At 56.2% G+C, this 26861-nt stretch overlaps 1 protein-coding gene across 1 annotated transcript; it reads left to right on the top strand.

Annotated features, from left to right (window-relative positions):
* Positions 1 to 22: 22 nt before the first annotated feature.
* IGHMBP2 (immunoglobulin mu DNA binding protein 2) lies at positions 23 to 25741 on the top strand. Its single transcript, XM_030833250.2, has 15 exons — positions 23 to 177; positions 1895 to 2064; positions 5121 to 5304; positions 5511 to 5608; positions 7338 to 7501; positions 8984 to 9184; positions 11268 to 11415; positions 15756 to 15930; positions 18629 to 18811; positions 19099 to 19217; positions 19751 to 19845; positions 20792 to 20915; positions 21596 to 22426; positions 23894 to 24066; positions 24666 to 25741. The coding sequence occupies exons 1-15, from the start codon at positions 92 to 94 to the stop codon at positions 24861 to 24863; spliced, it is 2949 nt and encodes a 982-aa protein (XP_030689110.2). The 5' UTR covers positions 23 to 91; the 3' UTR covers positions 24864 to 25741.
* The last annotated feature ends 1120 nt before the right edge of the window (positions 25742 to 26861 follow it).

Genomic DNA, 26861 nt, shown 5'->3' with positions numbered 1-26861 from the left:
CCGGGCCCGGCCGGGAGCACCGCCCCTCGCGGCAGCCGGAACTCGGCGGCTCGGGACCTCGGCTGCTCCGGGCCCAGGCCGGACTGCGGCCATGGCGTCGGCGACCGTGGAGAGCTTCGTGAACAAGCAGTTGGACCTGCTGGCGCTCGAGAGGGACGCGGAGGTCGAGGAGCGCAGGTACGGCCGCCGGCCCGGGCCTCGGGTTCGGTCCGGCGGTTCCCCTAGGCCCCCGTACTCTCCCAGCTCAGACCTCGGGCGGACCTCCCTCCTGGGGGCTCGGCCTGACCAGCCTGGGGGTCGGGATTTGCCCTCCTGACTCCTCGAGTCCGGGTCGCGGCTGTGAAGGGGCTCGGCCTCCCACACAGATGGAAGCCTCTTCAACCCCCGGGACAGCCCGTTCCGTTTGGGGGACCCTTAGGAAGGGTCTGTTCTCCCCCTGAAGTTCCCCTCTGAACTTTGCCTCGTAGGTCCTGCCTCTCTCCCCATTTCCATCCCCAAAGTGTTCTCAGCCCTCTTCCGTCATCGTCCCCTCTGTCAGTGTCTGCGCCTGTTCCGTGCCAGGCCCCGAGTGAGATAGTCACTGATGGTCCCCTGGCGGCTGGGTTTGAGCGGAAGGGGCAGGTGGGAGCGGAAACAGTTCCCTCCCAGCGTGATAGATGCTGACCCGTGTGTGCAGGCAAAGTGCTGTGGGAGCAGGAGGGTGGACAGCTGAGCCTGGGGAGCCTTAGGTTGAGGCTGGCTTCGTGGAGGAGGTGGTGCCTGAGCACAGCTTGCAGAAAAATAGGGATTCAGGTGGAGGCGGGGGAGGATATTCCTGGAAGAATTGTGGGGAGGAAGGGCAGCCCTGCAGGCGAGGGTGGAGCCCTGAGAAAGCCAGACTTGTTTCCGTAGGGCTGAAATTTTGAGAGATGACACTGAGGCCTGTGAAAGCACCCCACATACATCAGCCCCTTTAAACCTTACGTCACCTCTGCGAAGTTGGTTACTGTAATTCTCGTTTTATGTCTAAGGAGGCTGAGACAGAGGTTAAGTCATGTGCCCCAGGTAACACAGGTCGAGCCAGGATTTGAGTTCAGGCAGGCTGATCCCAGAGTTTGCACTCCACCGTTGTGCTACCCAAGTGGAGAGGATTTGTTTTAGAGGTTTTTGATCGTGATGGTTAAGAGCATTTGCAGTCCTGTCGACGTCAGTGGGATCCCAGCTCCATGATTTATGGCTGGATGACTTTGCAGCCTTAGTTACCTCATCTGTCAAATGAGATCATTCTCACAGCAGACCAGTGAGGTGGGAACACAATGATCTCTAAGTCAAGTGCTCAGCACGGTTCAGAGTACAGAGTAAGCACCCATGGGAAGATAGGCGGGGGCCAGATTGGGAAGGGCCTTGTGGAGAAGATTGTATTATATTCCTGTGCAGAGGATGGGCCTCGGTGCAGTTAAGCAGGTGAGGGAGGTAAATAGATTTTCATCTTAGGGGGGATCTGTTGGATGTTGCTGCTGGGATTGGCTGGGGAGAACCCAGAGATAAGGAAGTTAGGAAGCTCGGTTTAGTCCGGAGACGGCCAGTGATGTGGGCTTGAACCAAAGCTGTGGCGGCGAGGATGAGGCAGGGGTGGATTCTGGGTACAAATGGGAGGGGCCTGGTGGGACTCAGCGACACACAGGACTCAGGACAGAAGGTGAAGATGAGCGAAGGTTCTGTCTTGGGAAACTGGGAGGAGGGCACAGATCGCGCTGGGGCTATAGGGGGGGCAGGTTTGAGGGGGGGCAGTTTTGGAGTTTCCCTGGTCACCCTTCGTGCCTGTGCAGAGATCTCCATCTGTTCTTCCTGCACGGTTGGAAGTGAAAACTGGTAAAATACAAATACTGAAGTCTCAACATGGGGTGTCTCCCAGGTCCTGGCAGGAAAGTGTCTCTCCGAAAGAACTCCAGAGCCGAGGCGTGTGCTTGCTGAAGCTGCAGGTATCCAGCCAGCGGACCGGGCTGTACGGACGGTTGCTGGTCACCTTTGAGCCCAGGAGATGCATGTCTGCAGCTGTGCTTCCCAGTAACAGCTTTATTTCCGGTGTGTGCATTTTTGACATAGGTGGACTTTGAGTATTGCTGTCTTCAGATGTGGCTTGTAAAGACCAGGTCACATTCGACCAGTTGGGGAATAAAGCATTGTAATGGAAAGCTCTCACTGAGAAGTTCAGCAGTTACGAGGCTTTTTGGTAGTTTAGAGCAGCACTGCCCAGACTGGCAGCACTAGCCGCGCGGGCCTATTGAACGCTCGCAGCAGGGCTAGTGATCGCTGCTGGTGCAAAATGCGCATGAGATTTTGAAGATTTAGTGCAAAAAATTTAGAATATCGACAGTAATTTCCTTGAAAACTGATTATATCTTGAAATGATAATATTTTTCATGTATTGGGTTAAGTAAAACGTGATTAAATTTACCTGTTTCTTTCGGTTTTTAATATGGCTACTAGAAAATGTAAAATTACGCATGACTCTCACATGTCTCTTGAGTAGCCCTGGTCCAGATGGTTCAACGTGTGTAGTTGTGTATTCCCAGACCTTCCTTGTGCCAAGGATACTTTGGCTAAACTTGTGGCAGCTCTGCTGGAAAGGAGGGGCAGTTAGAAGAAGCTTCTTAAGCTCACACCTGGGATGCTTGTTTTATTTATTTTTATTTTTTCCTTTGGCCACGCCGCACGGCATGCGGGATCTTAGTTCCCTGACCAGGGATCGAACCTGTGCCCCCTGCAGTGGAAGCGCAGAGTCCTAACCACTGGACCGCCAGGGAAATCCCTGGGACGCTTGTTTTTGATCAGACCTGGAAACTGGGAGAGAGCAACACTGCCGAACACTGCACTTCCACTAGAAAAGTCTCTCTGCCTTGTTTTGGTGGTGACAGTTTGTTGGTTTCATATTTCGATTTTCTAGACTCTTGCCCCACAGTTTTTGGAATACGGGCTGGGTTTGGAGACAGATAGGAGGAGGGGAAGCTGCTGGTTTGGAGTCAGGTCTTACACTTTGCTGTTAAGTGGCCGAGAGTCAGTCACGTGTCCTCTGAAGAACAGAACCAAGGGGATTATAGTTGAGCTCTCGGCCTCGCCATCAGGATGAGTGGGTGGGACTGAATGTGCAGGGCGTTTGTAAACTCTGAAAACCAAAGGAATAGTATGTGTTCAGTTAGTAAGTGTTGCGGAGTGAATGACCTGAGAGGTTGATGAATAGCTGATAAACAGGAAGTCAGCTGTTTATGTGAAAAAGTGTGGAGCTGAAAATCTGATGTGTTGCTTCGGCTTCTGATCAAACGTAGGTGGGGTTGTTAGTTTTTCGTCTCCTGAAGAGCAGTTTTAAGGCTCTGTAGCTGAGAGGTGTGAATTCTGCAATGTGGGACCCTACTCAGGGCAGCCGGTGGGGAAGTCACAGTCGGGACGGGGTCGCCTGCACTCAGCCTCACGGAGGTCCCCGTGCACAGAACCAGACCTCGGGCCCAGGGGCACTGCTGCCACCTGCTCTTTGTCTTTAAAAGTTGGGGCAGGAGACAGAAAAGATTCAAGGTGCAGATGAAACTCATTGCCTAGAAGGAAAACAGCTGGGACTAAGAATACACCTCAAAAAAAAAAAAAAAAAAAGAATACGCCTCATGCTTGGTTGACGTGTGGCACGTACTCTGACTCGGAATAAATGGGGTGTGAGTATGTGGGAGGCCCTGGCTGCATCTCAGCGTGGATTCTTGTTTGGTCAGAACTGTCTGTGTTCAAGTGACAGAAACCCCGAGCCAGATGGGCTGGAACAGGAGGGGGACGCATGGGTTGTGATAGCTGGAAGGTGGCTGCACGGCTCAGAGGAGGTCACCTGGGCTTAGTTCCGCTCCGTGTTTCGGCTCCGCCCTCTCCTGGGTTGGCTTCCTTCTCAGGCCCCAAGTGGTAGCAGCTTCAGCCCTCCCGTCCTCTCCAGTTTCTGGTCCAGCTGGGAAGGGTGAGGGCATCCTTCCAGCTGTCCACCCAAAAGTCTCACCACATCTCAGGGGCTCTGACTTGTTCCTTGTCCATCCCCGAGCCAGTCACTGGCCAGGGGGCTTGGGAAGCCCTGATTGGCTCGGGTGTGGGTCGTGTGCTCCGTCCCGGCATCGGGGGAAGCCTCTCAGACTCGCCTGGTGATGGGTGAATCACCAAACAGCTGTCGCAGGAGTGGGGAGGCCCAGCTGAGTGGGCAACAAACCACCCTCTCCCTCCTTCATCAGTGTTCCCTTTCCACCTGGAATGTTCTCCCCCAGGTGAGCTCGTGGCCCCCACTGTTTCCAGCGCCCACCCTGCTTACGGGTCACCCCTCAGAGAGGCCCTTCCCACACACTCTGCAATGGCACCCTCGTCCCTCTCCACCCTCTGCCGCACTTCATCTTTTTTTTTTTCTTTAATACATTTATTTTATTTGTTTTTGGCTGCATTGGGTCTTTGTTGCTGCACGCGGGCTTTCTCTAGTTGCGGTGAGCGGGAGTTACTCTTCGTTGTGGTGCGCGTGCTTCTCATTGCAGTGGCTTCTCTTGCTGCGGAGCGCTGGCTATAAGGCGCGCGGGCTTCAGCAGTTGTGACGCATGGGCTTCAGTAGTTGTGGCTCATGGACTCTAGAGTGCAGGCTCAGTAGTTGTGGCACACGGGCTCAGCTGCTCCGTGGCACGTGGGATCTTCCCGGACCGGGGCTCAAACCCGTGTCCCCTGCATTGACAGGTGGATTCTTAACCACTGTGCCACCAGGGAAGCCCCTGCACTTCATCTTAACTAAAGCCCTTGGCTCTGACCCCTGGTAGGTTTTCGTATTTGCTCCTCTCCTCCCTAACGTGAGCTCAGGGACCGTGTTTTATTCCTAATATAGACCAGCACCCAGAACAGTGCTGGGCACAGAGGAAGACTTTAAATATTTTATTGACTGTCATGTTTGTTTTAAACAGTTCATTGAGCTCCAGTAAATTTTCACATATGATGTCAGTTAAAAGTATTTTTTTTTTTACTGATTTCATTTCTAATGAAAGTAACAGATATGATGTTTGAAATATGCTGGAATTTGTTATATGAAGTAATTCACGTTTAACGTTGTTCGGCGTTTATGTAACTGGTCTTTGCTTCTGTAGGTGACATAGTGGGTCTGTATGAGGAAGACAGTCAGTTGGCCACTGGGATCCTGACCCGGATCACCCAGCAGTGGGTCACCGTGGCCTTTGATGAGTCCCATGATTTACAGTTGAGTTTGGACCAAGAGCATTCCTACAGGCTGTTAAAACTTGCCAACGACGTCACTTATAAGCGACTGAAAAAGTAAGTGTGTGTGACTGGAAGTCACATGTGATGTTTTCCTTAAACACCTCCCTCCTGCTGGGCAGAAGAGGGCAGGCACATCCGTCTGGGGTCGGTCGCGTGCCCCTCATGGGAGGTGGCGGGCAGCAGCGTCGCGTGGAGCCTCGGGCGCTGGGTTAATTGCTGGTTTTCACTAAGCTCCTAATTTTCATTTTCTCCTTTGGCAGAACTCTGATTACCCTAAAGAAGTATCATTCTGGCCCCGCGTCCTCGCTCACAGAGGTCCTCTTCGGCGGATCAGACCCCAGCCCTGCCAGTGAGATACGTAAGAGCTTGTGGTTTTCCTTTTCTGGTTGAAACCACCATGGACAGGATCTCGAACAGTGAGACCCTGGGCCATTTTAGCAAGAGTTTGAGAATGTACAGAGAGAAGAAATCTACCTTAGTGTCTTTTTATAAGCTTCTTTGTGTGACTTGCTAGAACTAAGTCTCTTTCCCGTACACGGCGTCAAAGAAGTAGTTCATTCCATTTTTTTTTATGATGTTCTTTTTAATATATCTAAATATCGAATATTTTTGTTTTGAAATGCGAGGGTATTTCTTCTAGCCCAGTGCCCTGTGAGAACAGAGGATGACTGATCATGCTTCATGCTCGATAGCATTTTTTTATAGTTTGAAAAGTCTCAGTTCTAAGTGCATTTGATTATTTTCTCAGTATCCTGTAAATTGAAGACAGTTTATTTCTAATTGTAAGAGTGCCGTGTATTAGTCATAGAACGTTTGGAAATAAAGAAGCGTATAAACAAGGGAAAGAAATCACTCGAAAACCTGCCACTTAGAGTGAGCCTCACTGGTACGTGTGTGTATTCTTCTAGTTGTTTTTCCACGTCCACATAGAACAGTCTGACTTACATATAGACACACGCATGTGTCCATGTACACCCCCCCCCCCCGACTGTTCTCACGGTGCTCTGGGCAATTTCTCATCTCCTTCAGTGTTCTGGAGAAGCTCATTTTGAGAGGAGTTTATCACCTCATCAAGCAGCTGCCCGTCACTGAACCACCCCGTAGGTGTTGGACTTGGCTGGTTTTTACAGTATAGCTTCAGTCATTCTCACACAAGGGCTGCCCCACACCCTTTTCCTGTCACGCCGGTGCTCGTACCCTGGCGGTGTGTTGGCTCTTAGCTCAGGGCTGCTTTGTACCTTCTCAGATTCCAAAAGCACTCACATTTCAATAAGATTTTATTTCTGCCAACTGTTTACCGAGAGGCTACTATGAGCTGGGAAGGGAACTAGCATTGTTTTTGCTGTGTTTCAAGGAACACGATGTGCCCTGGTTGTAGCCAGCGTCCAGGGGAGAAGGGAACACGCAGGAGCTCTGGGTCGGATGCTCCGTTGCTCTCTCCGAGTCTCTTTCCGTCTTAACCTCCGGGTCGGCGCCCTATGCCCGTGGGGGTCAGCGCGCTCGTCTCTGCTGCGGGCACCGCGGGGCGGAGGCTGCGGGTGCGAGGCTGGATGCAGCGGCACCTGCTCTCAGAGCACGGAGCTTACGAAGCAGGTCATTAGAATCGGCCATGGAAGATTCAGAACAGAAACATGGTCCTGGATCTGCTCATAATTCTTGTTTGTTTTCATCGTTTTACGGGCGCTTAAAAAGGGCCACTATGGTAGAAATGAATCTGTTCCCAGAAACATTTACTTTACAAGAAGCTGTTATTCTGGAGCATGAGTTGGCAGACTTTTTCAATAAAGGGACAGATGGTAAACATTGTAGGCTGTGCCGGCCGGTGCGACGGCGGGCTGCTGGGGACAGTGTCCCGGGACACCTGCCTCACCGAGCAGGCGGCCGGCTGGGCTTGGCCTGCGGGCCACAGTCTGCAGATTCCTGGTCCAGGAAAACAAAGCAGGTTGATTTTGCGTTGACTGGCCGACCCCTGGGGAGGGCCGGCTTTCTCCCCGTTACAGCCCGTATTTCTGTCGGCACACGCGGGGTCAGGGCCGGGGAGTGCCGGGTGACGGGGAGCTGGGTCCTCACTGTCGCTTGTTCCACAGCGCCCCTGACTTTCTACAACGCCACTCTGGACGCCTCCCAGCAGGAAGCGGTCTGGTTCGCGCTGTCCCAGAAGGAACTCGCCATCATCCACGGGCCTCCCGGCACCGGGAAGACCACCACTGTGGTTGAAATCATTCTCCAAGCTGTGAAACAGGGCTCAAAGGTGGGCAGTGGGCACCGTGTCCCCGCCGGCACCCCTCACTCCGGTCTGCTGCGCTCGCAGGTGCCCAGCAGGGCCCCAGCCTGGGCTCTGGGGGACTCGGTCGGCAATGTTTCTGAGTGTTTACTGACTGAGCACTGGGCTGGGCCCTTTTCAGTCCCTGCCAGCGCTTGGGACTGTTGGTCTGGGGTGGTGAGGTCTGGGTTACTGTCAGCCAGGCCACAGTCCAGGAGCCGCGTCTGCTCAGCACCCAGGCTCTGTGCTCAGACCCCTGCTCGGCATGCCGGGCGTGCAGGTGACCAGGGACTGTCTGTGCCGTTCGGGAGGAGACCGTGCAGCCAGTTCCCGGAGACAGAAGTGTTTTGGTTGATCAGGTGGTCTGGTGAGTTGTGCAGAGTGCAGGTTACTGGTTTCCGAGATGTGGAATGTGATATCATGTATTGTTGTTCACGTAGATTTTTAATGGTTGAGAAAGGATCTTTCATCCTCATCTGTATCAACACAAGTCATCGTGGATTCTGAGCACATGGAAAGCTCTTTAGAAAACCTTTCTGGGTCGTAAACGTTGGATAAGGATAAGAATTAGAGCCATATGGTCCATGTTTGCAGGTTGACATCTCCTGGGTGCTTCTTACGAACGAGGCACGTTACTCAGTCTTTCCAGAGTTCGCCCCTTTAATCCTCACAGAAGCCCCGGGTGCGGGGACTCCATGGTCTCGGGCCCCGTCCCTCCACAGTGGGTGGCAGAGCCAGGACTCAGACTCGGGCGACACTCTCCCCAGAGCCCCTGCTCCTGCAGGGAGATCCATGTTGGTTACAAGGCCACGTCCAATGGTCTCCTGCAAATGACTGTCTTGGCAAGATGTTTACCAAGAAAAGCTGGTGAAAGATGACTTACTGGCAGGGAGCAGATTTGATGGTTTAATTGGGTGCCTCTGTTTCAGGAAACAGTGAAACAGGAGATACCTGTGTTCACGCTTTGGTGCAAACTGCCTTTGGCCACCTAGATGGGGTGGGGACTCTCCTCTCTGCCTCCCCTTCCTGCTCCACCCCCTCCTAAGAGCCAGACTGCAGTTCTGGAAGCAAGATTGAGCCTGTTCACAAAGGGTTTTCCTCATTCCGCTTTGTCAGACGATAAAGTGACTTGATGGGTGATGAGACGGGTGTCCCAGCCCTGATTATCTCAGGGCACTTGGAGGCCTTTCCTTCCAGTTGCCGGGCATCCTTTCTGGTCCTTTGGAGCCTAACAGGTTCTTAAGACCCGAGGTCTAGTATCCAGATGTTGTGTCAGTTTCCAGTAACTCATGTCCTGCAGACTGTCTGCATCCGTCCTTATAGCCGGACGTTTACACTGTAACGTTACTGGTTGCGCACGTTCCACCCTCCTCTCTTTAACTTTTGGACTTTCCATTTGCTTAATAGAAACTTAAGTGATTTCGTTAAAAAAGAAATCACCAAGCCCAAGTTTGCGCTGTGCTTCCCCAGGTTCTGTGCTGCGCCCCCTCTAACATCGCCGTGGACAACTTGGTCGAGCAGCTGGCCCAGTGGAAGCAGAGGCTCCTGCGCCTCGGGCACCCCGCACGGCTCCTGGAGTCTGTCCAGCAACATTCCCTGGACGCGGTCTTGGCGCGGGGTGACGGCACCCGGATTGTGGCTGACATCAGGAAGGACATCGACCAGGCCTTCGTGAGTAGCTCTCAGCCGGTGTCTGCTCTGCGTGTGGTTTCGTGATCTGCAGTCTTTGCCGGGAGTACACTGTATCCTCTTGCTTTTCTCTGGCCTTTGCCGATTCATGTACTTATGTTGAACGTTGGGACTGCCCCTGTGCTCAGCACTGAACAGGGACTCACCTGTCTTCAAGATAGTTTCATGAAGAGGCGAGCAATTGTCTTGCAGAAAATATTCCTCTTAAGGATTCCCTATGTCTGGCATGTTGGCTGGATAATATCAACCAGCAAAAAAAAAGCAGCCTGAAAATAAAAATTCAGAAAATATGCATCCTCCCTAAATTTCTAGTCCATTAATATAAAACATGGTGTAATCCTTGTGAAAGAGAACTAGGTAGGTGATAGGTTAATCTGAGATGGAGTTTTCTCGTGCAGTTCAGAACTTTCGAGCTCTTTGGTTCTCTAGTTTACACGTCCGCCCCCAGTTCCCTTAATCGCGTGTCCTGCCCTGTATTTGCTCACCGCCAGCCCATCTCACTGCCTCACATTTCTCTCCTCGTGTCGGGGGCTGGTGCAGAGACTCAGCCTTCCCCACGGACCTCTGGAATAGTGGGAACCCCAGGGATGGAGACCAGGACACACGCATGTTACTGAAGCTTAAAGGCGCTGTAGGAATTTGCAGTGATGTGATTCGCACTGTCACACATGTGGATGATTTCATTTTCCTTTTTTAATAAATTATTTAATTAATTTATTTTTGGCTGTGTTGGGTTTTTGTTGCTGTGCGCGGGCTTTCTCTAGTTGCGGCGAGCGGGGGCTGCTCTTCGTTGCGGTGCGTGGGCTTCTCATTGTGGTGGCTTCTCTTGTTGCAGAGCACTGGCTCTAGGCGTGCGGGCTTCAGTAGTTGTGGCTCTTGGGCTCAGTATTTGTGGCGCACGGGCTCAGTAGTTGTGGCTCGCGGGCTCTAGAGAGCGGGCTCAGTAGCTGTGGCGCACGGGTTTAGTTGCTCCGCGGCATGTGGGATCTTCCCGGACCAGGGATCGAACCCGTGTCCCCAGCATTGGCAGGCGGATTCTTAACCACTGCGCCACCAGGGAAGCCCAATTTCATTTTCTCGTTCCTTTTTAAATCCATGCTTTTTGGGACCTCCCTGGTGGCGCAGTGGTTAAGAATCCGCCTGCCAATGCTGGGGACACGGGTTCGATCCCTGGTCCGGGAAGATCCCACATGCCGCGGAGCAACTAAACCCGTGCGCCACAGCTACTGAGCCCGCTCTCTAGAGCCCGCGAGCCACAACTACTGAAGTCCACGAGCCACAACTCTTGAAGCCTGTGTGCCACAACTGCTGAAGCCTGCACACCTAGAGCCCGTGCTCCATGAGAGAAGCCACCGCAATGAGAAGCCTGCACACCGCAACAAAAAGTAGTCCCCGCTCGCCGCAACTAGAGAAAGCCCGCATGCAGCAACGAACACCCAATGCAGCCAAAAATAAATTAAAAAAAAAAAAAGTCCATGCATTTCAGAGTTCTCTTCTCTCTAAGTTACACCTCCCTCTTGTCATTCCGGCTAAAACCCCTTCTCCAAAGCAGAAATCACAGATAAGGAAGGGGTTACGTGTCTTTTGCATATGGAAGTAAGTCAGGGTCTAGGTAGACATTTGGGGGGTTGAAGAAAATATTTTACTCTCTTGACAAATGTGGAATAGTGAGAGAAGCTTAGCTTCTCTCTGTATAAACTACTAAGTCCCCAATCCTGGCACGAGCAGGTGCTTTTTCTTCCCCAGGAGTATGTCTGATGACGGTGCAGGGTAGAGCTGGGCTCCCATCCCTGGGCTCGGCTGAGCTTACGGTTCTTGGAGGACCTACACTCTCCCTTCCTCCCTCTCCCTGTGGAGGTGACAGTGGCTCTAAGGCCAGTCAGGGTGTCACCTGTGTGGATCTGATGCTCCTTCAAGAAAGACTTTTTACTTTTTAGCGCCTTTGAAGGGACTTACATGAGTGGACCAACTGATGAGAAATAAAAGCATTTTGTGAATTAAAAGGAGCTAAAATAAGTGCAAAGTCGAGCCAGAATTATGATGTTTTCTTTGCTTTTCTTTACAGGCAAAAAGCAAAAAGACCCGGAATAAAAGAGAGAAAAGTAATTTTCGAAATGAAATCAAGGTGTTAAGGAAGGAGCTGAAGGAGAGGGAGGAAGCAGCCATGCTGGAGAGCCTGGTTGCGGCCAACGTGGTCCTCTCGACAAACACAGGTGAGGGGACGGGCCTCCAGCCCGTGTGGCCTCGAAGAGGGCTGGGGGTGTGCCCTCTTCCTTGGTTTTCTGGAAGAGTTTGGTAGAATTGTCTTTACAATTGGGTAGAACACACCAATTCCAGACCTTCTGGGCCTGCAGTTTTCTCTGTAGGGAGGCTTTTTCTTTTTTTTTTTGGCCACACTGCATGCTGGTGGGATTTTAGTTCCCCAACCAGGGCCTGAACCTGGACCATGGCAGTGGAAGTGCCGAGTCTTAACCACGGAACTGCCAGGGAAGGGGACTCCCTGTAGGGAGGTTTTTAACTGCAAATTCAACTTCTTTAATTGATATAGGATATTCAGGGTGTCTCTTCTTGAGTGAGCTTGTGTCTTTCAAGGAATTTGCCCATTTAATCTAAGTTGTTCAATTCCTAGGCATAAAGTTGTTCATAATAACTCCTTATTTAAAAAATGTCTATAGCATCAGTAACAATGTCACTTCTTTTGTTCCTGATGTTGGTAATTTGTATCCTCTCTTTTTTCCCTGATCTTTTGGCAGGAGGGTTATTAATTTATTGATCACCTCAGAGCACTGGCTTTTGGTGTCACCAGGTTTCTATGTTATTTTTCTGTTTTCTGTTTCATTGATCTCTGCATTGGTTCCTATTATTTCCCTCTTCCTGCTCACTTGGGTCTAGTTTGCTCTTCAATTTCTGTTTTCTTCAGCTGGAAGCGGAGATCATTGATTTGTATTCATTTGAGACCCGTTGTGTTTTATACTGTAGGCATTTAGTGTTATAAATGTTTCTCCATGTACTGTTTTCACGGCATCCCATAAATTCAGATGTATTGGTTTTCATTTTCATTCATTGTGAAATATTGTCTCATTTCCCTTTTAATTTCTGTTTTTGACCCATGATGGTTTAGAAATGTGTCATTTTCTTTCCAAATATTTGGAGGTTTTCCAGATAGCTTCCTATCATTGATTTCTAATTTAATTCCATGTGGACAGAGGACGTACTATGTACGGCTTGGATCATTTCATTGAGACTTATCTTATGGTCCAGAATGTGGTCTCTGTGAATGTTCCACGTACACTGGAAAAGAATGGGCTGTCTGGTTTTGTCACAGCGTTTTCTAATGGTTGGTGACTGTCGTTCAAGTCTGTATCTTCCTGATGTTCTGTCTGTGTGTCCTGTCACCGAGCGAGGGGTGTTGAAATCATCTGTAACTACGCGTTCGTTTATTTCTCCTTGGAGTCTGTCAGCGTTTTCCCTGTGGCCTTTGTAGCTCTTTTACTTGGGGCGTAAACGTCATGTTTTCTTTATTAATTAACCAGTTTATCATTATGAAATGACCTTCTGCATCCCTAGTGTGTTCTTTTGTTGAAGTCTGCTTTGGTATAAAGATAGCCACTGCAGCTGGAGACCACACTTAGCTGCTTTAGGCCTTTCTAACGTGGCCGCTTGGTTCTTAAAAGCCAGCAAGTGAGAGAGTCTTGTTGCAAGATGGGTTACAGTCTTCTGTAATGTTACCATGACGTGACACCCCATCATCTTTGCTATATTCCTTTGGCCAGAAGCAAGGCACGGGTCTGGCCCACGCTTAAGGGGAGGGTATTCCACGGAGTGTGAATACCGGGAGGCCAGGGTCAAGGAGGGGGTTACCTTAGGGTCTGTCTGACACAGCCTCTCATGGGGACTACTCTAGGGAACGGAGTCCAGGTTCTGATTGACTTTGTAATTATTGTTTCACCCAGTTGCCTTTTAAATCAGATAGGACAAAACCAGAATTACAAAAATGCTCTCATACTGTCTTTTGTACTTACCTATGGAGTTGCCTCTGTTGGTGCTCTTTGCTTCTTGGTGTGGATTTGAGTTACTGTCTAGGGCTCTTCACGTCACCCTGAAGGACTCCCTTTAGTATTTCTTGAAGGGCAGGTCTCAGCTTTTCTCTACCTGGGATTATCTTTTTTCTCCTCTTGTTTTCGAGTGACTCTGTTTTTAGACGTAGCGTTCTTGGTTGGCAGCCTTTTCCTTTCAGGTGTTTGACTGTGTCACCCCCGCCTCTCGGCCTCTGTGGTTTCTGCTGAGAACGCAGGGTTAGTCTTACTGAGGATCCCTTGTATGTGACAGGTTGCTTCTCTCCTGCTGTTCCTTCTTTGTCTTTCGGCAGCCTGACTGTGGTAAGAGTCTCGGCGTGCTCCCTTCGGGTTAAGCACGTGGATGTGTTGAGTCCCCTGGATGTGTGCATTGTTTTCCATCAGATTTGGGAAGTTTTCAGCCATTATTTTTTCCAATATTCTTTTGGCCCCTTTCTTGCTCTCCTTTCCTTCTAGGGCTCCTATCATGCACACGTTCGTGTACGTGATGGTCTTCAAGGTGCTGGTCATGGGATTCATTCTTTATTCTTTCTGTTCCTCAGACTGAATAATTCAGTTGGCCTGTTTCCTGATTCTTCTGCCTGTTCAGATCTGCTGTTTAGCCCTTCCAGTGAATAACAGTTATTGTACTTTTCAACTGCAGACTTTTTTTTTTTTTTAAATAATTTCTGTGTCTTTATCGATAGTCTCTATTTGGCGGGACGTCATTCTCAGACTTCCCTCACCCTCACCTCCTGTGGGCGCAGAGCCCCAAGGTGAGCCATAGGTGAGTGCGTAGGGCCTCCGCGGGTCTTTCCCGAGTGTGCACACAGCCCTTACACGAGTGTGGCTTCTAGGTTCTCGGCCACGTGTCGGAGCTCTCAGAGCCCACAGACGTCTCACTCCCCAGGTTTTCCTTCAAAGCTTCTGGTCATCCTGCTTTGCGCCAGCTGTTATCCTCGGCCTCCGAGAGCGCTCGTGCGCAACAGTGGCCTCTGGTTGTTTCCCACTGACACCCCCTGGGGAGGGGCTGTTTGCACAGGGCGAGCTCCAAGTCAGGTCACATAAAGACAGTCTTGCGAGTGGGACCTTCCAGGGAACCAGCAGCAAGTCTGACAGTGACAGTTCTCTGGGGGCGTGGCTTCGAAGGAGTTCTGTCCCCAGTGGGGCAGGCCGCTGCTCTTCACTGTGACTGCAGGCCATTGGTTTCAGGGCCAGCACAGAGCTGGGAGCAGTGCCTGTGCCCAGGAATGCCACAGAGCCCACTCTGCTTGCCCAGAGTTAGTCAGTTTTCGGAGCATACACTCCTGGATGGCTGTAAGCGTTTGACTGATTTCTGGAGTTCTGAAAGAGTCGGTTCTGCCCGTTCTGCCAGTGTTCTCGTTGCTCTGGTGGTGCAGGGAGTTTTCAGAGGCCCTTATCCAGCCGGTTCTGCTCACATTCTTCTCTGACTGACTTCAGTGCAGCACCCGCTGGAAATCACAGCTGCCCCTCCGTGCAAGGTCAGCATGTGGCCTTTTAGGTCCCTCCTGGTTAGACTGGGGAACTGGAATGAGATTCCTAGAAGCGCTTCCCTCTGCAGCGTGAAATCACAGCCATAATCCAGGCACAGCTCTTAGCCATCCAGAGCCCCGTCCAGATTCTGCCCTCTCTGCAGACAGACTCCCTAACCGTCTCTGAAAAGTCGGGCTCAGGAAAGTTATCGAGATGTAGGTCTTAATCATAAGATAACATACGTCGTAGCGTCATTAATCTAGGGGAGAAGGGCAAGAACTCACATTTGTAGCGTCTGTTAAAGCCTCTCATCTTGTGGCAAGCACTTGATACGTATTATTTAACACGTGCTACATTTTTATATATGTATCTGGGTAACCAGTATGTGTTATTTGACACATCCGTGCTCTGTTAGCATGTGGTGTGTGTAACAGTCTGTTTGTAGGGGTCGGGTGGCTTGCCCAAGGCCTCACCGCTGTTTGTGAGCGTGGGCGCGGGCCCCGGGTCTCGCCCACACTGGACCTCATTCCACTGTACGGCTCTTGTGTTCCACGGAGGAGGCACTGGTGCAGTGGTTCTGTGTTGCTGGTACGTAGGGGTTTTCCTCTGGGTGAACGCCCAGCAGTTCATTTTCTGTGTGTTCAAGAGAACACCTAAGAAGAGAATTAACTAAATTCTAAATTCAGAAAATGATACAGAAATTACATTTAGAATTAAGACAGCCTTCCAAGGATTTGGGGTCCCAGCCCCAAAGCGGTGATTGATTTTGGTGAATGAAACGTTGGAGTGGCCGTGACCAGGGGCGCACTGCTTCACACTTACACGTGGAGTGGCTGGAACCGTGAGCTCCGGAATGTCCTGCCCAGGTTTTATTCCAAGGTGCAATCATATTACACGAGCCTTAATACAAGACTAGATGATGAAACAGTGGCTTGTTGGTGGCTCTTTTGGGGTGACTGCAGCCGGTGTATCCTGTAAAGGCTTACGGTTCTGATTTCGACCAGGTGCCTCTTCGGACGGCCCCTTGAAGCTGCTGCCAGAAGGCCACTTCGACATGGTGGTCATTGACGAGTGTGCCCAGGCCCTGGAGGCCAGCTGCTGGATCCCCCTGCTGAAGGCCAGGAAATGCGTCCTGGCCGGAGACCACAGGCAGCTGCCCCCCACCATCTTCTCTCACAAGTAAGGCCCCTCCGCCCCCAGCTGCCACCCCTGTGTCTATCCCTCGAAGCCCAGCCCAGAAGCCCCGGGCTTAGCCGGAGGTCCTGGAGGTGCTGGGAAGCCTGGCCGATGTGCTGACTTAAGGATGTGTGGTGGGCAGGTGGCTCCCTGGGCATCTGAGCCCCCACTTTGGCGGAGGGAAAAGCCTGGGGTCCCCCTGATCGGAGGCGCGGTTTCAGTTACACCGCACAGAGGAAGTAGGGTCTCAAGATGTATGACTCACAGATCCCAGAAGAGGGGACGCGGCCAGCAGGGGAGGGGCAGCCGTCCAGCCCAGGTCACTAGAGAGCGGCTAGCAGACCTGTCATTTATAAGCTGGTTGGGGCCGAGGCCGCTGGCTTCTCCCGGGCTTCACTCTCAGGGGTGGCTGTAAAAGGTGCCCCGGGCGAAGCAGAGCGGGAGCGGGAGCCCTGAGCTCGGGTCCTTCCCTGGACGTGCGGGCTCTGGCGTGAGCTGGGTGGTCACACCGTGAGGCCACCCGGGCAGCAGCTCCGAGAGCAGTGGTGTTTCTCATCCCGCCGGGGGTGCCGTCCTCCGTGGGCTCCTGTACTTGCTCGTTCAGACGGCAGCTCGGTCAGACGTGTGCTCCCTGAGGTCGGGGGTCGAGTGGTGTCCATGCTTGTGGCCCCAGAACCGGGCGCGTGCTCAGTCCCTGCCTGTCGAGTTGACGTCCTCTAACGGGGCGGCAGGTGGGGGTGCGCGCTCGCGCGGGGGTCCCGGGGGAGTGTGACTGGCTCTGGCTCGTTGGCCCTCATCTGCAGGCACGTCCTTCCGCTGAGGACATGAGGGGTGGCTCAGGGGACTGCGCTCCTGCCGCTGTAGGGCCGCAGCAGTCAGTCCCTGGTGGTGTGACTGCTTCCCGGGTGCGGCCTGCTGCCGCCACTGGGCCTCTTCACCCCGTCCGCAGACCCCCAGGGCTCCGGCCACGTGGGCCCCTCCGTCCCTCCTCCCCGGGTGTCGGGCCCCGACCGCCCTTCATTCACTTCTCTGTCATCCCCGTTGACGGCTCGCTCGCCTGGCTTTGTCAGCACTCGGCACTCCTGGTGGTGGTGTGTGTCAGTCCATCGTTTACTTCCCAGCGGCAGTGTGAGGCCTGTGAGGCCTGGGGACAAGGCCTGGCACTTGGCGTCCCTGAGCAAACTGGCCTCTTCCGGGCCAGCTCCCACGCCCAGGTCCAGAGGTGGCTCCCAGAGGCTGAGGCCCCCGCGAGATCAGATGAGCAGACCTCTCCCTGCTGCTGCTGTTGGAGACGAGGGTCTTCTCCAGTCCGTGCGAGGGAGGCCGTCGGTGGAGCTCGCAGGAGGGGAGTGGCGACCCTGGAGCTGAGGGGTGTGCAGGTCAGGGTCCCCCAGGAAGGGGCGTCCAGCCGGGGGCTTCAGAGTGAGGGCGCAGAGCGTGGGGTAAATAGAGTGGGAGACGGGGGAACGTGGTTTGGAAGATCGTCCTGGTGGGAGCGGGCGTGCGCGTGGGGAGGGGCTCGGATGCTCTCCAGAAGCGGGGCCTCGGGGGCGTTGATTCAGCAGCTGGTTCCGGAGGAGGCCCGGGGGGTCCTGGGAAGCGGGTCTCTGGGTGGATGGTGTGGGCTCGGGGAGGGGGCACCGTATGGTGTCTGTGGAGAAAGCAGGGTGATTTGGGGGGAAGTCTGTCTGTGGGGTCGTGCTGGGTGTTTCTGGGTTTGTGGTTGGGGCTGGTAGTCACCTCACCCCTCCTGTCCTTGGCGCTGCTTTTGGTTGGTACCTTTATTAAACAGCGTTAACTGCAGAGGCCTGGTCAGTTATGGAGGGAGGACGGATGCCTGGGTAACACTGGGCACTTTCCCTCCGTGGTGAGAGGAGGCTCTGGAGCCTGGCCGCCTGACCTGGTCCTGGCTCTGCGGCTCACTGGCTGGGCGGCCTCGGGCTGGCCTCACTCTCCTCGTGTGGAACAAGGGAAGCGTACCAGTAACCGGCTCAGGTTGTGTGAGGATGAGGCGAGTTAATCGGTGTCAAGTGCCCAGAGCAGTGCCTGGTGCGTGGGAAGCACCCAGCAACTCCTGTTGTTAGTAGTGGACTCCTGACGGCCGGAGTGTGTTGGAATTTTCAAAAACTTGTCTGTGTTAGTTCCCTTCAGCTGCTGTAACAAATTACCACGAACTCAAGCAACGGGGCTTTGTTACCTTACAGTTCTGGAGGTCCAGAATCAGCCTCTGCGGCTTGAGATCAAGGTGTGGGCGGGGCTGGTTCCTTCGGAGGCCCCGGGGGGAGAGTCCGGGCCTTTGCCTCTCCCGGCTTCTGGAGCCACCTGCCTGCCTCACCTGTGACCCCTCCTCCGTCCTCAAAGCCGGCTCTGCAGCATCTTCAGGGCTCTCTTGTCACATCGCCTTCTCTGATGCTGGCCCTTCTGCCTCCCTCTTAGGAGGCCCTTGTGATGACGTGGGCCCTCCCGGATGACCCGGGATCATCTCCCATCTCTGCTCCTCCCCTTTGTCACTGAGGTCCCATGCTTGCAGGTCCCAGGATTAGGACGTGGGCACCTCTGAGGGGCCGCACCCTTAGTTCTAGGTCAGAAGTGGGCGGCGTGGGTTGCGTGCTGAGGTTTGAGGACTGCTTTCCTCCCTGGCCCCTGGTTTAGGCTGGACTCAGGACTCAGACCCTCCTTCCTTGTCCTCTCCTTGGGGCAGGGCCGCACTGGCGGGGCTGTCGCTGAGCCTGATGGAGCGCCTGGCGGAAGGGCACGGCGCCAGGTCGGTGCGGATGCTGAGCGTGCAGTACCGCATGCACCAGGCCATTGCGCGCTGGGCCTCGGAGGCCCTGTACCACGGCCAGCTCACGACCCACCCTTCCGTGGCCGGGCGCCTCCTGCGGTGAGTGACTCGGCTACACCCCCGTCCCCTGTGTCACCGGAACCACGTTCCACAAAGATCTGAGCGTGAAAGGCGCTTCTGAGACTGGATTTCTGCATCTTGTCCTGGAGAGCTGGGTCGGGCTCCTGCAGTCTGAGGTCCCTTGCTCTCTGCACTCTCTGCACCGCCCGTTGTCCTGTTGGGGGAGAGGGGCAGCTGGGGGAGAAGGGCAGCGGGGCTTCTGTTCCTGGGACCCCAGCGCCGCTCTGTCGCCGGGGCCTCGTGTGTTCAGTCTCACCTGTGTGCAGGGATCTCCCGGGAGTGGCTGCCACAGAGGAGACGGGTGTCCCCCTGCTGCTGCTGGACACGGCCGGCTGCGGGCTGTTTGAGCTGGAGGACGAGGATGAGCAGTCTAAAGGGAACCCCGGTGAGCCTGCCTGCAGAGGCCCAAAACGACCCTGGGCTGCTCTTTAAAGATCGAAGCCCCTCTCAGCTGCCCGCGTCAGAGAGGAGCGGAGCGAGCAAGGGGAGCAGGCGACGGCGCGGCGCTCCTTGGGGCGGCGGTCCTGAGCCAGACGCCCTGGGAGGTCGAGTTCTCGACGGGTGGGCGGCCCCAAGTCAAGGGAGCGGGTGGGCCCAGGCCGCGTCCTGTGTGCTCGTTCAGAACCGAGTGGCCTGGCGCGGCCTGGCGCGGCCTGGCTTGGCCTTGGGACGCGACCCTGGCTCACTCACAGGGCTGCCAGTCAATGGGTCGCACGGCCGTTCTTCCACTAAGAGGAGACTCCCGTCAGCTGTGGGTCCTGTGCGCTGTTTGCTGGGCCTGGTGGCCCCTCTGCCCCAGGTTGTTGGCTTGCAGGAGTCAGGCCCAGTGTGAGAGCAGCCTGTCGTCACAGACGGAAAAGTGCTTAAAAAACAGGCGTCGCCCCGCCTCGTGCTGAAGAGTCGTCCATTTCCCTCCAGGTGAAGTGCGCCTCGTCAGTCTGCACGTCCAGGCGCTGGTGGACGCCGGTGTCCAGGCCGGCGACATCGCCATCATCACCCCGTACAACCTGCAGGTGTGGGGCTTCGCTGTCTCTTGTGTGTCGGGGCGACTTGCCGCCCCAGAGGGGCCAGAGGACGAAAGCTCCAGGGTGGAACTGACCACATCCTGACTGGATCCAGGGCTCAAATGACCTCAGCAACGGCCTCCGTCCACCTGTCCGTGTTTTCCGCCTGCCATGCCATCCCCTGCCCCATCCTGGGCTCTCGCCTGGTTTGCTGTGTCGGCTGCGTTTTCAGACCTGCCCTCGGGGGCCAGGCAGCCTCAGCACGACGACGTCCTTCCAGGGTGGTCCCGGGGGCGCCGCCTGTCTCTTTATGGCATTTCCCACGGGAGTCTCAGCTTTGAGTCTTATCGGTCCGGCTCAGGTTGTCCCGTCCCTGAGCCGCTGGGATGAGGGGTCCTCGCCCCTCCTGGGGTCAGCCTTCTGGCTCGTGGGGCACCACGGGGCTGGCGCGGCTCCGGAGGCTGCCTGAAGGAAGGTCGGGGGCGCGGCTGTTGCCTGGAGAAGGCGGTGGGTCGGGACCAGCAGACACAACAGGCGTCTGCTGCCTTCTCTTGGGCTTTTCTGCCGTTTCCCCTCTCCGTGCCTCTGTGCTCGTGAAGCAAAGCCTGCCTGCTTTGGTAGGAAAGACGTACCTGCTTCAAAGCATTCTGAGGCTGATCAGTTGCCGTCCCGGTTTGGAGGCGTCACACGTGGGGATGTCTGAGCCAAGCGAGATGGTGACACGCACGTCAGCGCTGGGGTGTGGGTCACAACTGCCACGTTTGTGTGCTATGTTGGTCTGTCGTGCGCACGCCCGTGGGAAGAGCGGTTCTCGGAAGCCTTCTCCCCGAGGCTCCTGCGGGGCCTCCCTGGGGCCTGGCAGCTCTGCAGGGCCAGGCCTCCGCCGGGCTGAACGGCAGCGCGTCCAGGCCGCCCCGACCTGGGCTGTGATATGTGGCCTCGCTTGGTGTTTCAGGTGGACCTGCTCAGACAGAGCCTCACGCACAGGCACCCGGAGCTCGAGATTAAGTCTGTCGACGGCTTCCAGGGCCGAGAGAAGGAGGCTGTGATCCTGTCCTTCGTCAGATCCAACAGGAAAGGTGTGGAGCCGGGACATCCCTGGTGGTCCAGTGGTTAGGCCTCAGCGCTTTCCCTGCCCAGGGCCCAGGGTCGATCCCTGCTCGGGGAACTAGGGTCCCGCAAGCCGAGTGGGGTGGCTGGGGAGACCGGGACGCTGCTGCAGAGGGGGCCCAAGAGCCCAGAGCTTGTCTCCTGGCCTCCAGGCCAGTTTAGCCTCAGGGCATGGCTTCTGCGGCCAGGGCGTGTGGATGTACCATCTGGTAAGAAAGCTGTACCCAGAAACAGTTGTTAGTTAACGGGCTCTGTGAGTCGTTTCCAGTACGAGGTTGGCAACAGATAAGAGGAGGGGATAAGCTGAGGTGGGGGAAGAACACACTGGAACGTCCCTGGCGCTTTCCCTCGTGTGTCGGCCGCAGCTGCAGCCCTGGGCTGTGTCCTGGGTCTGGGCTTAGGGAGAGGACTTTGTACCGACTTGGGAATGAGCGGCAGTCTGGAAGCTGCCAGAGCTCCAGGTGGGGCCGTGGGACGGTCCTAGACGGTGGCTGGGGGCTGAGGGGTGGGCGCTGAGTGACGGGGCCCCTGGCTGTGGGGGTGGACGGAGCCGCGTGGTCCTTCTCGGGTGACGGTCGCTGATGAGGGGAGACCTGCCTTCCTAGCCCTTAGTCCCTGCTCCCTGCGCCCCCTCCCGGCTCGTGTGCAGGTGAGGTTGGCTTCCTCGCCGAGAACCGGCGCGTCAATGTGGCCGTCACCCGCGCCCGGCGGCACGTGGCCGTGGTCTGCGATTCCCATACCGTCAGCAGCCACGCCTTCCTGAAGACGCTGGTGGACTACTTCACAGAGCATGGGGAGGTGCGCACAGCCTTTGAGTATCTCGACGACATCGTCCCTGAAAACTACTCCCGTGAGGGTGCCCAGGGCCCTGGCCAGGCCGACGTGAAGACCCGCGGCTCTGCCGCGACGGCCAGGAGGGCTCCCGGGAGCAGGCAGCCCACGGGGGCCGCGCTGGGTCGGAAGAAGCCGGGCACGGCGCCTTTGTCCTCCGAGGCCCAGCCTCAGCTCAGCCTCAACGGAGGCGGCCGGGAGGGGGCCAGGAGCAGAGATGGCGCAGAGCAATTCAGGGCTGTGATAACGGAGTTCGTGGCGAGTGAGAAGACACAGCTAGAGTTCCCTGCCTCCCTGGATTCGCAAGACAGGATGTGGGTCCATCAGATCGCGGAAGAGTACGGGCTGAGGCATGAAAGTGCCGGGGAGGGGAAGGAACGGTTCATCACCGTGAGCAAGAGGGTCCCAGCGGCCCCTGCGGCTCCAGCAACCCCGGCAGGGCCTGGCAGCAAAGCCCCTCTGTGTCCAGAGCCCCCCAGCCCTGCGCAGGCAGAGCCCGCCATCGGGGAGCAGAGCAGCCGGGGCCAGCCGGACCTGAAGGCGCTGCACCTGGACAGACTGCAGAGGGCGGGGAGCCAGCCGGAGCAGCGGGCCACGGGCTCCGGGCCGCGGAAGTTACCAGAAAAGAAAAAGAAGAAAGAAGCAGAAGGTAAGCTGGTCGGCTCGCGAGAACACAGGCGTGGCGTCCCCTTTACTGGGGAGTTTGCCCCACCACAGACCCACCTGCCACCCTCGAAAGAATCAGGACCCCTTCCCGGTGGTGCCCCTGCCCTAATCCTGCATTTTGTGCCCGGTTTCAGTCGGTGTGGTCTGAGTTCCCTGAGTTCCGTGCTAGTCACAGTGTCCTCTGTGTGCCCGGGGCCTCGCCTAGGGCCCGGCAGGTAGGGAGCCCTCAGAGCTTCTACTGCAGGTGAAGGGCCCGGAGGAGCAGCTGGGGTGGGCCCGGGGCCCCTGGGAACGGAGGGGCAGCCGCAGCGCCCTGCTCCGGCAACGGCGCTCCTTCCACGGGCTCGCGGGGTCCCAGGCAGGGCCGCGCACTCCGCTGTCGCATCCCAGGCTGTGCTGGCCCTCTGCTGGGGCGCCCGGGGCCTGTTTACTCTGCACCCCCGTCCCGTACTGAGATTGAAGGTCCAGGGTCTGGATTTTCTGTAGACGCCTAGGTGAGCTCTGTCACAGCCGCTTCCCTCTTGGCAAGACCGCGAAGGCGGTCCCGTTCCCCGTATTCCTTGATGCCTGTGCGCAAAGCTGCGTAATTCTCAGCTTTCAGAGCAGCCTCCCTGCACCCGAGGGCCCGTCTGGACTCACTCCATGGCATTTAGTGAGCGACCTCCGTGTGCCAAGCCTTGCGCTAGTGAGCAAGACGGACGCCACCTCCGCCCTGTGGGAGCTGACACTCTGATGGGGGAAGGAGATGCTTCCCTCCTGTTTAAACCCCACTGAGAACATGTAACTGCCATGGAGGACGGGGGCCAGGAAGGCATGACTGGAGGAACTGGGCTTCCTTCCAGAGGAAGGCGTGGGCATGGCCACTTGAGGACCGAGCGCCCTGGGGAGACATCACCCCATTTCACAGCTGCTGGCACTGCTTGGGGTTTGAAACGCTTCTTCAAGCAGCCAGAATTATGGTGTAATTACAGAATTACGACCATATTATAATTGTATCTCTCTTCCTCTTCTGAGCATTTTCCTACAACTGTAAAAGATTTTCACACACCTGGTTACGAACATTAAGGTTTCATTAGCCCTGGCCGGTGAACGTGCAGGAGTTCATCTGACCATTACCCTGGAGGCGTGGTAGTTCGGGGTTTTTATACTTAACGAGGTAAGGAGCATTCTCACATTTAAGTGCTTCTCTGGATTTAAGAGGATGAACTTCGTGCAGGCCTGCTCCCTGCACGGCCAGCCCTTTCCGGAGACTCATGCCTTCACTGCCTGGTGTGAGTAGTCGTCGGTTCAGTGAGGGACCCAGCTCGATGGTGCATCTGCTCACGCGCTGTGGCCCCGAAAGCAGGAGGCCGGGCGCAGCTGCCCGATAGGGCAGACGTGGGCCCAGTGGGAGAGTTCCGGTCCGACTTCTTTCTCCTTGCCTGTTCGGGTGACGCCTTTCTCCCCTCAGGACCCATGGCCATAGATCTGCCCGCCGGGGAGGACTTTGACGCCCTGGTCTCGGCCGCCATCAAGGCTGACAACACTTGCGGCCTCGCCGAGTGCACAGCCAGCGTCGTAACCCTGGGCCAGCTCTGTCTGCACTGCGGCCGCCGTTACTGCCTCAGCCACCACCTGCCCGAGGTACGCGGACCCCCGGGCTCGGGCAGTGGGGAGGGCGGCAGGGCTTTGTCTCCAGGACACAGATCCTGGGTGTATGCACCCCATATAGACTGGGCCTGTGCGCGTGTGTGTCACCCACATACAGACTGTGGGCCTGTGCGTGTGTCACCCACATACAGACTGTGGGCCTGTGCGTGTGTGTGTGTGACCCACTTTCAAACTGGGCCTGTGCGTGTGTGTGTGTCACCCACGTACAGACTGGGCCTGTGCGTGTGTCACCCACATACAGACTGTGGGCCTGTGCGTGTGTCACTGCGAAGCAGATTGACATCACCCTGCCAGGGAGGTGTGGGAGCCGGCCCTGCACTGGCATCTGCTCGGAGGAGGGTCTGGGCAGGGCTGCAGGAAGGGTTTTGGGCTCTAGCTGCCAGCCCTGTGAGGGTGTGGACCCTGCCTGCCCCCCACCCCTGGGAGCCTGTAGGTGAGGGTCCATGTGCGGGAAGGGTAGGGAGTCCCTCCGAGGTTGGTGCTGGGGCTTCCTGACCCCCAGGCTCTGTGATGGCAGAACTGGGGGCCTCTTCCTCCACCCCCAGCACAGCACTGCCTCTTGTGTCCCCCAGATCCACGGCTGTGGGGAGAGGGCTCGCGCCCATGCGCGGCAGAGGATTAGCCGGGAAGGGGTCCTCTACGCTGGCAGCGGGACCAAGGACAGGTCCCTGGACCCTGCCAAGAGGGCCCAGCTGCAGAGGAGGCTGGACAAGAAGCTGGACCAGCTGACCGGCCAGCGGAGGGGCAAGAGGAAGGAGAAGGGGAAGTGAGGCTGGGAACACCACCGCCTGCACCGCCTCTGTGTCTGAAGCTGTGGCTGCCGGTGAGCGGCGCTGCCCCCGGCGTCTTTCTGTCCCTGGCGGCAGCTCCTGGCGACGGTGCTACAGGCAGACCCACGCTGTCTCCCCGGTGACGGGGGCGGTGAGCTGCTCTGATGTGGTGGGTCGCGGTGGAGAGGCCATGGGGCACAGCTAGGGCCAGTGGCTGCTTCTCAGGGCTGTTGTAGGGAAGGCCCTGGACTGCTGCGTCCCCTTCCTCACTCCCGGCCCAGGCCATTTTCCGAGATCCCGCCCTCGGAATCACGGGCTGCTGCTTCCGGCGTTGGGAAGGTTCTGTTCCCTCGGACCCCTGCCTGGGCCTCAAACTCCATAAAAGTGATGTCCCCGCCGTCAGGGCTGGCCAGCGTTCAGCCCGTCAGGGGAGAGGGCGCCCAGGTGGCGTCTTGGAGCTGGCATGTGTCCTGCGTGCCCCCGTGCACGGCTCGCCCCTCGTTGGGGCTGTGACTTCACCGAGGCCGTCGTCTGTCTGTGCCCTCGTGGTTGCAGTGGCCCCAGCCTGACCTGACAGCCCTAACCATTCTGCTGCTGTGCAGGCCCTAGCTCAGGCCCGGGTGTGGTTTACAAAGGCTCCTGGGCCGGCACCTGCCCGTCCTCGGCGCTGTTCCTGGTGACGGTCTCGGGAAAGAGCCACCCCAGAGCGCCGGCGCTGCTGACCCCTGCAGACCCAGAGCCCCCGGAGGTGTCCTCCCGGGTCCTTCATTGAAGAGAACCCCAGGTGGATGTATTCTTTTATCCTCAGAGTTTTTTGTGTTTCAAAGGGATATAAGTGATTTAAAAACCAAATAAAAATACGTGCACGTTGTCCACAGCACGTGTGTTATGTGTCTCCGATGTTCGTTCTTCCCCTCTTTGCTCGAAGCATCACTTTCCGAAGTGGTTGAGAACCGGTGAGCACAGGACACTCGGGGCCTTAGCGGGGAGGTGGGCGCCGGCCGCGCAGGGCAGCTCTTGTCCTGGGGACAAACGACAAGGGGGAGAAAACGTACCTGTTCTGCTTGATTTTCTACCAACTGGAATGAAAGTTTCAGGTTGGCAGGTGTAGCACTGTGAACTGGAGAGGAAAACACAGGGTCCGGCTCGAAGGAAGGACAGCACTGAGGACGGCGCTTTGCCTAGAGCTGCCGCTGGAGAAGAGGCCAGGCCTGCACGGGGCCTCCGGGCGTCGGTCTGGCTCCTTCTCTGTCACCAACTGCACCCTCCCGGCCCCATCGTCATTCCCATCCCCGGGGCCCTCAGAGCCACTGGTGTTCAGGTGTCTGGGTTTTTGGCCTCAGTCTCCCTCAGGAGCACCCCCCAGATGCCATTTATCCAGCATCTTGATGGAGCCTGTCCTTCCCGCCAGGCCCACACGCTTGGCCACCCTGCGTTTGCCAGTGCTGGGCCCCGCCCCCCGCCTGGCGGCCCTCCCTGTGCCCCCTCTCGTGGGGACGCCCCACCCCTGCCCAGGCCCGACACCCACTCTGCACCACGACCCCTCTTCCTGCCCCTTCCGTGGGCGCCTTCCTCACTGGCTCCCGTGAAGTGGCTGCAGGACTGAATTTTTCAGGAAGAGGAAGGAGTGGGGACCTGGGTGCATTGTGTCTTTAAGTGCCACACACCTTCTGGTGATGATTCATGTCAGCACAGAGGGCACTGCCTCGTGTAGAGGCGCAGCTCCCGCTGCCCTTGAGGGCCCAGGCTGGTGGGAAACGTGGGCGTGGCTACAAGGTCACAAGGTGTCTGCGTTTTAAGCATCGTTACATGGTTGCTGAGCGGTACGGTGGCAGCTTTTCTGCCTCCTGAGGGTGCTAATCTCCCTGCCTCTGTGGTAACAAGCCCCGATCCCCTTGCCACAGGGAGGCTCTGGGTCCTCAGCTGGATCAGAGAACATACGCTAACAGCCACAGGAGGGCCAGGTTCAGGGATGGGCCAGAATCCAAACAGGGCCCA

Source organism: Globicephala melas, chromosome 8, assembly GCF_963455315.2.
Source record: "Globicephala melas chromosome 8, mGloMel1.2, whole genome shotgun sequence".
Taxonomy (NCBI): Eukaryota; Metazoa; Chordata; class Mammalia; order Artiodactyla; family Delphinidae; genus Globicephala; species Globicephala melas.
This window is presented reverse-complemented; position numbering and strand designations above follow the sequence as displayed.

Bases quoted from the DNA above. Each gene is read 5' to 3' on its own strand.
- IGHMBP2 (XM_030833250.2), top strand. From the start codon at position 92: ATGGCGTCGGCGACCGTGGAGAGCTTCGTGAACAAGCAGTTGGACCTG. The intron at 11,416-15,755 runs GTGAGGGGACGG...GATTTCGACCAG, and splicing joins GGTCCTCTCGACAAACACAG to GTGCCTCTTCGGACGGCCCC. The intron at 20,916-21,595 runs GTGTGGAGCCGG...GCTCGTGTGCAG, and splicing joins CGTCAGATCCAACAGGAAAG to GTGAGGTTGGCTTCCTCGCC.